This window comes from Heterodontus francisci, chromosome 11 (genome assembly GCF_036365525.1).
Source record: "Heterodontus francisci isolate sHetFra1 chromosome 11, sHetFra1.hap1, whole genome shotgun sequence".
Classification (NCBI taxonomy): Eukaryota; Metazoa; Chordata; class Chondrichthyes; order Heterodontiformes; family Heterodontidae; genus Heterodontus; species Heterodontus francisci.
Genome location: NC_090381.1, coordinates 37947112 through 37962066, shown reverse-complemented (window position 1 = coordinate 37962066; position 14955 = coordinate 37947112). Strand labels below are relative to the sequence as shown.

The 14955-nt window shown below is 43.2% G+C and overlaps 1 protein-coding gene across 2 annotated transcripts in view; it reads right to left on the bottom strand.

Moving 5' to 3' along the window:
• The window catches only part of uggt1 (UDP-glucose glycoprotein glucosyltransferase 1), a 141983-nt gene that overhangs the window by 55186 nt on the left and 71842 nt on the right, over positions 1–14955 (bottom strand). For both annotated transcript variants that reach the window (XM_068042002.1, XM_068042003.1), the window contains 4 exons: positions 11236–11331; positions 10993–11095; positions 9457–9536; positions 159–348 (listed from right to left, as the gene is read on the bottom strand). In XM_068042002.1, coding sequence (XP_067898103.1) covers positions 159–348; positions 9457–9536; positions 10993–11095; positions 11236–11331 — 469 coding nt within the window. The remainder of the gene's footprint in view (positions 1–158; positions 349–9456; positions 9537–10992; positions 11096–11235; positions 11332–14955) is intronic.

Genomic DNA, 14955 nt, shown 5'->3' with positions numbered 1-14955 from the left:
TTTAAATAAAAAGGATACAAATATAACTACATATCTCCTTACATTTTTGTACAGAATGCTACTACAACAACACTAAATGATTTGCTCACTTTGCCATTACTCCACATTTGTATATTGGTCACACTTCCCTGGACTTAAAAATAATTAACAGGACACACCTCCTTCAGGTAAATATTGTCGAGATCATACGAGGTGTGGACAGACTCCACCATCCAGCTTTCAGGGGTGTTGATGATAAGAGTGAAGAGAGGAGACTGAGGCATATCCAAGAATTTGGCCACTGGTCCAGGAGCAAAGCTGCCATCTGCTGTGAAAGTAACCTCAGGTTCCAAAACATACCGGTAAATGCTGCAAAACGGAGCGGAGAAGTTAACCTGAAGAAGTCTTTGAATTCCACTTCAATTTCTTTCTTCCACCATCTAAACTCCAAGATCTATAAAACCAGAAGCACTTCATTCTCTGTTTACAACCAGATAATTTACAACTTAAAGCTACTACAAAATTGCATGTCAAGGCATGTATAAAAAATGAGATTTTTCATTCTGGCAACCACTTTATCATCAGCATAGCAAGTGGCAAAACTGAAGAACACTGATGGCTTCAGATACAATCCTGTACTCAAAGCAGATTTACAGAATAAATAAAGGTGGTAACATAAATGGTAACATGCAAGCTTTAGTGCCTCAAAGTCAAAAATTGTCAATTCCAACCTTTTAAAATGCTCAAAATTTTATTATAAAATGTCTATATGTTGGATCATGCCTGAATTGGGACAGGATCCTGGTGTGGCACACTGCAGCACCTAATGACGCAGGACCACAGCAAGTTGGCCTGCCGGCCTCATTTTCTTATTACAGGCAAGCTGCAAGCAACAGTTCTGGTCCAAGATCAGCCAGCTCAGACATGTCCTTTAGAGCCTGGGGCCGGGGTGGGGGGAAAGCGAGCGGCGGTGAAGCAGATGCGAGGAGGGCAAACAGTGACTGGTAACTGCCCACAGCGTTAATAAGGAGCCATTTTTTGTAACTGCTGTTCTGTAGGCATCCATGGCACATGCCTGAAATGTACATTGGACAATTTCCATATAGAAGTAGGAGACCTGAAGCCTGTTTAAGACTCCATTGGCAAAATTTGATCTCGCGTGACCACAGTCATACATGCTGCAATAATATTCTTCAGGCTCTTATCAACCAAGCCAGCTGTACTTAAATGGACAAGTGGAGGCTGCCACTGGAAAGGTAAGATTCAACTTTATAACCTTGCCTTATTATGGAGCCAGAAGGAGCAGGAGTGCTCCATTTTTATTTGTATCATTCATTTTTTGGATGTGAGTGTCGCTGGCTAGGCTAGCATTTATTACCCATCCCCAATTCCCCTTGTGAAGGTGTCGGTGAGAGTGGCTACTGGGTGACAAGTGCTATCCGCTGACCACCTGGCTCACGACTCTGGTGCACAACCTATGCACCCATGGGCAGCATATGTGTTACGAGTCATGTTACCATTTGAAATGTTATCGAGCAGATCAGTGGGGTACTTAAGCAATGCCTCTGCTGCCTGGACCCATTTTAGAGGAGACCTGCAGTACTCAAGAGCATGAGTCACAATTTGCTGTGGTTTGCTGCATCCTGCACATCATCATCATGAGGGCAGAACCCTTGCCACCAGGGAGACAATGAGCAGCTGAAGAGAAGCAGCAGGTGGAGGAAGAGAAGCAGGGGGAGGGAGGGAGAAGGCAACTAACACATCCCTTCCTAGCCAGGCTGTCTGTGATCAGCTCATCCAACTGTGGTACTCGTGAACGCAACCTAAATCCACCATTCAGCAACAGACCCACATCTGGTCACCCCTCTGTTGTGGACCATCACAGCATCCTTCTTGGTCACAATGCAGAAAGAAATGCCACCACAAAACAAATATTCCAAACTAATTTTATCAAAAAAACATTCAATATTCCATACAGAGGTCAACTAATCGCCCTTGTGCATTCCCTTCTTGCCCGATTTCCAGGTGCCTTTGCCTGACCAAACACTTCTGTGCAGTGCTAACCTAGCAGCTGCAGCTTAGCTGGTGGAAGGCTGCTGACTTTCAGTGGCAGAGACTGCAGATGGCCTTGAGTAGAACTAGCCCTAGAAGGCCTGGGTTTCTGGGCATGGGCAGCAGCAGTCTGGGCTAGCTGGCTGACAGGCAGCAGTTAGGGCAGTGGGAGAGTTGCTGCAGTAGGAGGATGAATCCTGAGAGGACAGCAGGCTGGTGCTCCACATAGCCATTACCCTGGGGTGGCACCTCAGCAACGAGTAATCCATTGGTGCACAGATTGCTGAACTGCTGTGAGATCCTGCAAGTCCCTCTGAGCACTGACTTCACAGCCATAACGACACCAGTCTGAGCATACACAGCAGCAAACTGCGCTTGCCTGACTTGGGTCTGAGCTTCCAATGCAGCACTAAGACATCAGGCTGAATTTTATGAGCAGGCTGCTCATCAAATGACATAGAGGGGTGACTGCTCCGTTGCTGGCAGCGGCATCCGTTGCCACCACGCAGCTGTCGGCGCCATTTTTAAAGGGCTTCAAGCCCTTAGAAGTAATTTTAATTTTTAAAGTGATATTGTGGTGCATTGTGTGGAAAAATTGAAATAAATGCTGGAGGCCCTTTCCCACCACCCGCCACCCCCCTCCCCAACCTCAAGGTTTGTTTTTGGGGCATTATCAGCAAAATGAACTTTATTCCCAACCTGAACATCCCCCCCCCCCACCCCACAACCTCTTCACTTTTGCCCTTTCAACCCCTTCTCACCATCCCCACAGCCATTAAGTGTTTTTCCCGCTCCCCCACCCCTCCCACCCTGATAATTTTAGTCCTCTCACATCCCCACCAGTGTCTCGCCTCGGAACTCTGAATGGAGTTTCCAAGGCGCACATGTTGCGGCTGGCGGCCATAAAATCGGCGTGGGATGGCCGCCAGGACCAGGTAAGTTTATTTACATAATAATAAAAGCAAAATACTGCGGATGCTGGAAATCTGAAATAAAAACAAGAAATGCTGGAACCACTCAGCAGGTCTGGCAGCATCTGTGAAAAGAGAAGCAGAGTTAACGTTTCGGGTCAGTGACCCTTCTTCGGAACTCACTGACCCGAAATGTTAACTCTGCTTCTCTTTTCACAGATGCTGCCAGACCTGCTGAGTGGTTCCAGCATTTGTTGTTTAGGTTTATTTACATCTTGTTTTAATTGATTTTAACATTTAATGAAGGCAACGGGGGCGGGGGTCTGCACCAAGGCCTCAGCGCCACCAGTAAAATTCGGCGGGCCATCTTGGCGTCGAGGGGCGTGGCGGGCCTCTCCCACAAAAACTTTACTCCCCTCCCCAACCCTGCCACGACCCCCGACGTCGAGGGGCTGGTAAAATTCAGCCCATTGGGTGGCTTCAGCTTGTGCAGTAATGGTAGCGGAGACAGCCACCATCAGACGCAGCATCATGGTGGGGTCCACAAGTACTCTCATGAAGTTGGCCACGACATTCATGTTCGAAAGGATGAGCACCAAGCACTGCGCAAGGTTGGTGCCATAGAGTTATACAGCACAGAAACAAGCCCTTCGGCCCATCGTGTCCGTGCCGGCCATCAAGCACCTAACTATTCTAATCCCATTATCCAGCACTTGGCCCGTAGCCTTGTTTGCTATGGTGTTTCAAGTGCTCATCTAAATACTTCTTAAATGTTGTGAGGGTTCCTGCCTCTACCACCTCTTCAGGCAGTGTGTTCCAGAGTCCAACCACCCTCTGGGTGAAAAGATTTTTCCTCAAATCCCCTCTAAACCTCCTGCCCCTTACCTTAAATCTATGCCCCCTGGTTACTGACCCCTCCGCCAAGGGAAAATGTTTCTTCCTATCTAACCTATCAATGCCCCTCATAATTTTGTATACCTCAATCATGTCCCCCCTCAACCTTCTCTGTTCTAAAGAAAGCAACCCAGTTTCTCTTCATAGCTGAAATGCTCCAGCCCAGGCAACATCCTGGTGAATCTCCTCTGCACCCTCTCCAGTGCAATCACATCCTTCCTATAGTGTGGTGCCTAGAACTGTACACAGTACTCCAGCTGTGGCTTAACTAACTTTTTATACAGCTCCATCATAACCTCCCTGCTCTTATATTCTATGCCTCGGCTGATAAAGGCAAGTATCCCACATGCCTTCTTAACCACCTTATCTACCTGTCCTGCTGCCTTCAGGGATCTATGGACAAGTACACCAAGGTCCCTCTGACCTTCTGTACTTCCTAGGGTCCAACCATCCATTGTATATTCCCTTGCCTTGTTAGTCCTCCCAAAATGCATCACCTCACACTTCTCAGGATTAAATTCCATTGGCCACTGCTGTGCCCATCTTTTTCGTCCTGTAATCTAAGGTTTTCCTCCTCACTATTTACCACACCACCAATTTTCGTGTCATCTGCAAACTTACTTATCATACCTCCTATATTCACGTCTAAATCATTAACGTACACTACAACAGCAAGGAACCCAGCACCGATCCCTGCGGTACACCACTGGTCACAGGCCTTCAATCGCAAAAACAACCCTCAACCATCACTGTCTGCCTCCTGCCACTAAGCCACTTTTGGATCTACTTTGTCAAATTGCTCTGGATCTCATGGGCTCTTACCTTCTTAACCAATCTCCCATGCGGGACCCTATCAAAAGCCTTACTGAAGTCCATGTAGACTACATCAACTGCTTTACCCTCATCTACACATCTAGTCACCGCCTCGAAAAATTCAGTCAAGTTAGTTAGACACGATCTCCCCCTGACAAAACCATGCTGACTATCCCTGATTAATCCCTGCCCCTCCAAGTGGAGATTAATCCTGTCCCTCAGAATTTTTTCCAATATTTTCCCAACCACTGATGTTAGACTCATCGGCCTGTAATTACCTGATTTATCCCTGCTACCCTTCTTGAATAATGGCACCACATTCGTTGTCCTCCAGTCCTCTGGTACCTCTACTGTGGCCAGAGAGGATTTGAAAATTTGTGTCAGAGCCCCTGCTATCTCCTCCCTTGCCTCACATAACAGCCTGGGATACATCTCATCTGGGCCTGGGGATTTATCCACTTTTAAGCCTGCTAAAACAGCTAATACTTCCTCCCTTTCAATGCTAAAATGTTCAAGTATATCACAATCCCCTTCCCTGATCTCTACACCTACATCGTCCTGGTGCTGGTCTCCTCTATGCTCCAAGCTTTTGTGAGCATAACCATCAGCTTTTTTTCTGTACGCCGCCCCATGAAAGTCCTAATCTGAGTCCTCCACAGCAGAACCAGCGTGCAATCCCGCCCTCTAGCGATCTGGCACCTGCGCTGTCCTTTACCCCGCCCCGGCTGTAGATCACTCGTGCCCAGTATCTCACCACATGCAGATCCTGCCTCTAAACTACCCTCTAATATATGCAGTGTGTCAATATCTGAGCTGGTGGCTGAGAGTGTCAGAGCGAGTGATGGCGGTTCTTCATCATCAGTCTCTTCTTCCTCTACCACTTCTTGCTGCTATACCAGTGCTTGGCCAATTTGCAGTTCTTGAGTATTTGAAAGGAGAAAGACACAAGGCATGCTTGCCTTCATTGGTCGGGGCATAGAGTATAAAAATTGGCAAGTCATGCTGCAGCTGTACAGAACTTTAGTTAGGCCACACTTAGAATATTGCGTGCAATTCTGGTCGTCACACTACCAGAAGAACGTGGAGGCTTTGGAGAGGGTACAGAAGAGGTTTACCAGGATGTTGCCTGGTCTGGAGGGCATTAGCTATGAGGAGAGGTTGGATAAACACGGATTGTTTTCACTGGAACGATGGAGGTGGAGGGCGACATGATAGAGGTTTGCAAAGTTATGAGTGGCATGGACAGAGTGGATAGTCAGAAGCTTTTTCCCAGTGTGGAAGAATCAGTTACTAGGGGACATAGGTTTAAGGGGCAAAGTTTAGAGGGGATGTGCGAGGCAAGTTCTTTACACAGAGGGTGGTGAGTGCCTGGAACTTGCTGCCGATGGAAGCAGGTACGATAGCGATGTTTAAGAGGCATCTTGACAAATACATGAATGGGATGGGAATAGAGGGATACGGTCCCCGGAAGTGCAGAAGGTTTTAGTTTAGACAGGCATCAAGATCGGCGCAGGCTTGGAGGGCCGAATGGCCTGTTCCTGTGCTGTACTGTACTGTTCTTTGTTTGGTTGTGGTGAGTGAACTAGGAGAGAGGTGAGAAGCATGAGCTACATCCTTAAACCATCTACAATTTGGAAATCAGAAGAGATTGTGGAATAAAGGGCATGGGATGCGAGGAGTAGGACTGGGCATGGTCATACCATCATCGTCATTGGTTTCAATTACAGTCTCAGTCATGGCTGCTCCAATGATGGTGAACGCCATCTCCTCTATGGGGGGTAAGGACATGTTGCCTGTGGTTATGCGCCACTTTATCCTGCAAGACAGCGGGAAGTATGTCAGTAAGTGCGGTGCAATCTGTTTGGGTGATGTGTCTGTCACAGTTGAATAGCTGGCAGTGTGTAAAAACTGTGAGATGTGGGTGTAAGGCTTGCAGCAGAGCTTAATGTATGAGGGTGAGATGAAGCTATGAATGTGAGGTATGAGCCATGATTGATTGGTGGTAGCAGAGTAAGGGGTGGTCGGGGGGGATGATGAAGTAAGCAATGTCTGAGGCTAGTGGTTTAGGTGTAAGAATATGGCATTTGAAGATGAAATCACTGACCTTGACCACTCGCGTGGGGTCACTAGATGTCTTGCGACACTGCATCCAGGACCTCGGGGATTCACTGCTGGCACTGGCTATGACGGCTATCTGCTCCCACTGTCTTTGGGGAGTTTGTCTGGAAAGGCTCCTGGCCCCTATGGATAGAGGACATCTCTCCTCCTGTCCAGCTCCTTCACCAAGGTCTCCAGTACTATGTTCTAGAATCTTGGGGCATGCTCTCTACACTGTTGCGCCATAAGTTAGCGTTCTTCTTGCTCAATGTCTTCCCTAGCCACTTCCAGCACGTACTCCAGCCATAATGCACCTCCCCTTTAAAAGGCGCAGGCTGGCTTTAAGTAGTGCAGGGTAGCTTTAAGTGGGTGCTACCGTTTCATGAACTCGGGTTGCCGGCTGAGGCGTGCAGCCAGTCAGCTGCATGTAGCCCAGTGCTAAGCATGTAGTTATCATGTAAATGAGCAGGCAACATAAAGTTTGCATGCTCCTGAATCAGAAGGAATTGGCGTAGGTAAATCATGCAATGCAATCCCTAAGCTCACTTTCAGCAGCTATCCATTATCCCCAGTGTATTGAAATTCAGGTTTGTGGGACGCGTACAGATGTCACTCCTATATGCTTGTTTCTCTTTTAGCAAGAGAATGTACTTGATATATACGCTCTCTCCAATATAAGGGGCCATAATTTTGCTGTAGCAGGGCATCTAACAGCATTTGCAGTTTGTTAGACTTGCCCTTGCACATTTAGGTTTTAAAATTTCTTGCGTGGCATACTACTGAAAGTGGGAGCTGATAACATCGTGGCGAGCGAAACAGGGTAAGCAACTGTATCGCTTTAACCAATCAGATTGAAGGATTGTGGAACTAACAGAAGGACCGTGAAGGAAATGTAAAATAGAGCGAGTCAAGTCATGTATGGAACAGAAATAAAGGGAGAGAAAGAAAGATTGGACTGAGAGAGGGAAGACAGAAAGGAAAAGTAAAAAAAGATCTTAAATTTAAAGTTTGACATTTTAAAATCTCTTACAATTAAAACCTGAAGGAATGAGAGTGCACACTTATAATAGTTCATTTTCAGCACCAGAGGGGTTGACTGGCAGTAATTAACGCTCATCCCATTATTAAAAGGATGCTTAGACTGAAATGGACAAGATTCAACTTTGTGTCAAATTTAGCTTGTATCTACCATGCAATATTTGCAGCAATTTCACACCATTTAATGCATTTTAATGGTGAGCCTGTCAGCGAGATGACATTTTCGTGAAGCTAACAGTGCAGCGGTGTAACATGGATAATAAATTTTGGATTTTTGAGTTCAACTGCATATCTACACCTCACTTAAAGTTGCTGCCTGATTTGCACATAAATAACAGTAAGCACCATTAGCCTACTGTTATTTTGACAGCAAATTATGGTCCAATTAGCGCTGCTGTTAAATAATTTTTTCGGCCAATAAGCATACTATAACAGTTTTTAAAGACTTTAAAAGTAATATTCTGATAGCATCGATTTATTTAAACATCACCTACAGCGTAAGAGTTTTTGCTTCCTTAACAACATTAAAAATGATATCCAATCCAAACAGCCTTTGTCCTCTTAATTTAATTCCAAAGCCTTTTCACAAAGAACTCGTTCAATATGAAAACATGAAACCAGTTGTTTAACAAATCCATTCGCCAGAAACATGCAAGGTGTCACTCATTAGACAAACATTACATATTTTAATGATCTGCATGCTGTCTTCAAATGGATTAAGTACGTGACTGCTGCTCAATGTGTTCAAGGAAAAATTATAGCTATTTAATCCAAGTTACAAAACACTTTTGATTCATCTGACAATCCATATGTGCATGTTACAGGAAAGTGCTGTTTTGACAGATGAAAAGCAGGAGCTTGCTGATAGGTGAGAAGTTTTTTTTCACAAGCTGTCTGTCAACAGGTGGAGGAATTCCCAGAAGCTAAAGCATAGGTTGGTGGCTAAAACAGCAGCTGAATTTAGCAGTTTATTTATCAGGATCTCTGAAGTAAATCTGAAACCAAGCTTAATAAGGGTAATTAGCCCATAAGGCACATTCTATTTGCATTTATGTTACATTGTCCTTTTAATATATGCTTCATACAGCTATGTTTGGAAACTCAGCTCCAGTTTCATTAAAGCATTGATCCAGAGTTGTATGGCAAAGGAGAACTTCCCTTGTCATTACGTAGCATTTGACAGAGTATGGCAGCAAGAAACCCTCACAAAACTGAAAGTTGGTTTGGGTGGGCGGGGTGGGGGGGAGGTGTCAAGGAGAAGTCATACTTGGTGCAAAGGAAAATGGTTGTGGCTGTCATGAAGACAGTTTATCACAGTCCCAGGACATTAATGCAAGAATTCCTCATTACAACATCCTCAGCCCAGTCACCTTCGGGTCTTTATCATGCACCGTTCCTCCATCATAATGTCAGCAATAATGCTTTTGGCTAATGTTTCTACTGCATTCAGCTCCATCCTCTATACTATTCACTTCTGTGATCAAACTGTGAAATCCTGTTCTTCATGAAGCTTGCTACCTCCATATGACCTGAGATAAAATCATCACTCTTTCAATTTGACTCTACAGCTTAGAATGCTGCAAAAACTTCGTATTTGTACAGTTTTTCACTGTTTCCAGAGTACCATTTAGTCAAAAGTGATTATTTTACCTGATATAGAAAGAATTCTTACCTTTTCAGAGGCAATTCAGAGAGCTTTGGTTGACAGTTCATAAACACTCGAAGATTCATGTTGACCAGCTGGTTCAGAACCTATGAAGGTTGAAAACACGTTGCATACTTTAAGGGTGTATGTGGAAAAATATCTGAAGCAGAGCCAAGCCTGGTAGACACAATGAGCAAAATGGCCATCTTCTGTGCTGCAACCATTTTGAAGGAAAGACAAATTAAAATGCTATTCTGAATAAAATTAACATTTTGGGACAATATTACTGAATGTTATTTGTCCAAAATAGATTTTGCATTCAGAAAGGCAAGGGCAAATGTGGGAAGTCATTCAGTCCTCTCATTCATCGTTTTGGAGAGATCTACAGTCTCATCAGAGCAGTGCACTACCTCTTGAATAGCTCCCCAGTTTTTGTCTCCACTGCCCTTCTCAGAAATAAGACCACTATTGATCACTCTCAGTGTGACGTAGTACTCCCTGACACCAGTCATGTTCTTATTTTTGACCGAGTATGCACATGTTATATTGTAATGCACTTGTAGTTTAATTTAATGAACACTCAGGATTTAATAAACACTCAAGTGTCTCAAAGTTCACCAATTCAGTCATATGGTATTGTTCATCTTATTGATTGTTACCCCACAATGACCTCATCAGTGCTAAATTAAGTTTTGCTTCAAGTTGCATGCTGCTAAATAGAGGTAATTCATTGAAGGTGAAACACTTGATTATATTGAGACACATGGTAAGGTGCTATATAAATGCATGTTCTCTTTCAATCACTTGCTCCAATGTGCTCCGTTTCATTCCTATTGCAGTAATTTCTACTTCAAGCTCAAGGAACAGCACCTCATCTTCCAATTAGGCACTCTACAGCCATGTGGACTCAACATCAACTTCAACAATTTCAGAGCATGACTGGCATTTTAAAAAAAATTTTCATTTAATTTTTAAAATTCTTGTTATTTTATTTTTTAAACCATGTGCCTGTCTTAAACTTGTTTTTCAAGTTTTTGCTTTCGGACAGAGCTATTCATTAACATTCACTTTGAACAAATGCTTTGTCTTTTATTCTATGACATCTCGATCATTTGATCTCTCCTGCCCTCCTCTCTATCATACATCTTCCCTTTTGTACTTCTTCCTCCCCCTCTCCCCCCTTTCACTTGCTCAAAGCCTATTACATTTCTAACCTATGCCAGTTCTAATGAAAGGTTACAGATCTGAAACATCAACTCTTATTCTCTCTCTCCACAGGTGCTGCCAGACCTGCTGAGTATTTCCAGCACCTTCTGTTTTTATTTCTACTTCAGCCTGCCTAAAATACATGGTTAGATCTATAATATCTGGTAAGCCAGAGTAATGCTGCACTGAGTATGCTCAAATACATTTTTAAGTCAAGCATTAGCCTACATATGATGCAGAAATTCCTAATGGCAATAGTTTCCATAATGGAAGAATCTGGCAAGGTGATGGATGCACAGAAGGGCACAGCAAAGCAGCTAAGAGAATCTGCAGTGAAACACAGCCAGCTCTACTCACCAAAAGGAATGGGGAAAGCCGTTGAGCATCTCTGGTCACAGGGTCGGTTATGGCCATCACTTCGAAGTAAACCTGTTCTTCATTGGGCCGTAATTTAATAGCACTAGAAAATATCCGAGATATTGGTACACAGTGATAATTCATTCGCTGGAAATAGTTTTATTTTTCATAAACCACAATTGAGCTTTAGGTGAGTGAAGTTAGGTACAGCACTATGAACACAGTTTACTGCCTGTTGCTCACCTTAATCGTTCTTCAAAGAACTGGAGGTCAATCCTTGTTTCTCCTTTGGACTTTGATGACAGTAGAGAATCCACTTTCATTACTAAATCACTCGCACTTGGGGAAAGAAAAAGTAACTGATAAATAAAAATACTAAATGGAGGCCATGGGTCATTTAACAGCCAAACTCTACTGATCCAATGGAAATCTACACCAAGAATAAAACATTATTTGATTATCTCAGAGTGTTTCACAATCATTTTAAACACTGCAAACATATAATTAAGAATAATTAGCCCAATTTAGAAAAATGAAAGGCACACTGTAATTGGAGATAAGCACTTGTAATTAATCATTTGGAAGGTGCCATCTCTATAAACAATCAATGGGTTTTAGGAAAAATGTTTTAAATGGTTTTCAGTAAAAAGTTCAATTTGTCTTAAAATATGCAATTACAATTTGTATTAATAATACTCTTCACAGTTAAGACAAAGCTTATACTCAGTATTTAAAAGGCAAACATTAATCAAAGCCAGTGTACAAGTACTGTGGATAAACAACTGGGATGTAGTGGATAAATCAATTTTTACAAGACTAATCAGTTCAAAACACAAAGCCTATTTTGAACAAGAGATAACTTTGAAAAAAATCAGAAAAAATTCAAAAGAATACAGATTCTGGTGAAGCCAAGGACATAGCAGAGCCACGAGGAGTTCAAGTAAGCTGTTCCAAGTCATGATTAGATCATATGACTTAGTAAGAAACCAGTAATAATGGCTTCAAAAAGCACAAATCCAACCACAGCTCCATGAAATCGGATCCCAATTTCTTATTAGGGTTATAGTTGGTGATGTCAAAATATTGTCCCATTTATTCTGTGGAACTCAAAATCTTCCAGAACCAGTTGCCAACTTCTACTTGACCTAGAAAGAGCAGGAGATGGGTCTTTCCTCTCTACATCAATTTCTTTCTGCACTGGAATTTATCTTGTCCTCGGATTTCAGAAGATGAACATAATCACAGCTGCTGGTGCTAGCTACTATCAAATTATTCATTATTCCTCCAGCTGTGTGGTTAATTGATATTTCACTTCAATGATCTCTGACATCATGTAATTTGAAGTATCTATTTTCCCTCCAGATACAGTTGATTGTATTTTGTGAACTAGGTATGTTGTGTCTCATCCGCAGAGATACCTTTGTATGGCTCAATACTATGCCTTGCATACTGTTCTGTCTTACCTTAAAATGAGCAATATCCTGAAATGGCTGCTTGCAGCAGATTTATATTGTATTGCAATTTCATTGAAACATTAAACAGCAATGTTCAGGAGAGTGTAATTATACACACAGTTTGTCATAATTTGAACTCAGAGATGATTATACACACTTTTTTTTTTAAGTATACTGGTGTGACATTGCTCAGTGATTTGGAGGATAGAATATTGTACAACGGTAAGAGTGTTCAACTATGTAAAACACTTCAATGGTCTCTAGTTGTCTCTGTTGCAGTGCTAACCTCTAGTTAATTTTGCATCATCATCTCTTCTCTAACTGCTTTCATTTTCTGCATGGCTGTCATTATACTTCCCTGCTTCTGATGTCTTAATTGTCCACTCTTTCTCATGGTTTTTATCATTTTTTTTTTAATAAGCACTTCTTCCCTCTTCTGTATGTCTCTAGTGTCAATGTATGACTCACTCACATGGCCATACACTGATATAATCAATAATTATTTCCTTCATCAAAACCTAGGGTACACAGGAAAATGGGAGGCAATATATGCCACTGGATGTTGGAGTGCAGCAATGAGCAACTCTGTCGACTGGTGATGCAGCACAGACGAATGACAGAAGTGGGGGGGGGGGGGGGGAGGGAGTGGGTCAAATTGAGGGCAGGAAAGACCAGAGACAGGAAAATACATGGGGTTGCAGGTGGGGCAACAAGCATGTGGAGATGGTCACGGCCTAGTTTTCAGAGTCGGGGCAAAGGAGAGCTATACCTGTTCAAGCCAAAGGGAATGGAAATGCCAGGATTTTGGATCAACAGATTGCAGTTTAGAACCTGGGAGAACTTTTGAAGGTGCAGGATGGGGTTGGGATAGTGGGGGGCGGGGGTTGCGGTGGATGTAGTTAGGCTTTGGCAGCGCTCATTTGAAGGAATGAGGCTTTGAGCTTTGGAGTGCTTGCAGCAAGTGATTCGAGCATGGGGATAGAAAAATAAATCACTCACAGCGGAATCTGAAAACTGGGAACATTCAGAACATTGTGGACCTGGAAGAACCTGGGAGGGTGGAGACCTGGGAGACTGTACACTTGAAGCAGGTAGGATTCTATGTGCAAGGAGGATGAGGGTTGAAGCTAGGATTGTGGACCATTAAGTGACTGGCAGTAACGGGTAAGGAAGTTGGAGCTTAGGACAGTGTGAGCAACTAGGGCAAGGTGGAAGTTGATTGGGTTGAAGTGAAATATTGAAGTAATGGGTGTAGGTGCAATGGAGGAGGACAGGATTGTAGGAGCACTGAAGGTGAGGTAGGGCTTGAAACAGTTAGGAGCCCAGGAGCACTGCAAGAGGGTATGGTGGATGGAATGAAGGGTTGTGGAAGTAGGATCTAAGACCACTGAAGGAGTGGTTGTGGCTGGGATGGAAGGTATGGAGCTGGAATTAGACCAGGAAACACAGTCAAGCCCAAGTATCGCCCCAGGTCTAGGAGTGGCCAAAGCAAGAAAGTGATAACAGCTGCCATATAAAACCACAGAGATGCCACAATGGAGAGATGCAGATGCATCAAACAGTGGGAAATGTACACCATGGAAAAGGAATAGCTGAAGAGGACATGAAAATGATTTTAGATGACGAATGAACTATCATTGCCAGAGGGGTGCCAACACGATTAGAATTTGGCCACAACATCTCTAGGAAGGACCAGTAATATGCAAACCTGATTTTAAAGAAAGTAAGTCATGAAGCACTGAAGCAAAATATTTTGGTTTTATATTTTTAAGCTACCTTCACTCACAGCTAAAGTAACATGTTCATTCTTAAGACTAGGTATCACGAAGATCTACCTAACTGAACTAACTTAGCTTTATCTGACCCAAACCTCACCAAAAAAAAGCCTCTCATGTGCCTCTACCCAAAGATACTGGTTCTGACAAATATGTAGAGTCTGTCTCGCTTTCTGCTCCATCGTTTGTTTCAATTTCTTCTTTACTTCCATTCATCTCACCTTCACTTTTCTTTCCCCTCTATCTATTCCTCCATCTCTCGCTCATCTACAATAATGACTTATATTTATATAGCACCTTTAATGTAATAAAATGTCCTAAGGTGCTTCACAGGATCATTATAAAGCAAAATTTGAAAGCGAGCCACAGAAGGAGATATTAAGTCAGATGACCAAAAGCTTGATCAAAGAGGTAGGTTTTAAAGAGCATCTTTTTTTTTTTAATTCATTCATGGGATGTGGGCGTCGCTGGCTAGGCCAGCATTTATTGCCCATCCCTAATTGCCCTGAGTGGCCTGCTAGGCCATTTCAGAGGGCATGTAAGAGTCAACCACATTGCTGTGGGTCTGGAGTCACATGTAGGCCAGACCAGGTAAGGACAGCACATTTCCTTCCCTAAAGGACATTAGTGAACCAGATGGGTTTTTACAACAATCGACAATGGTTTCATGGCCATCATTAGACTAGCTTTTTTTAAATTCCAGATTTATTAATTGAATTCAAATTCTACCTTCT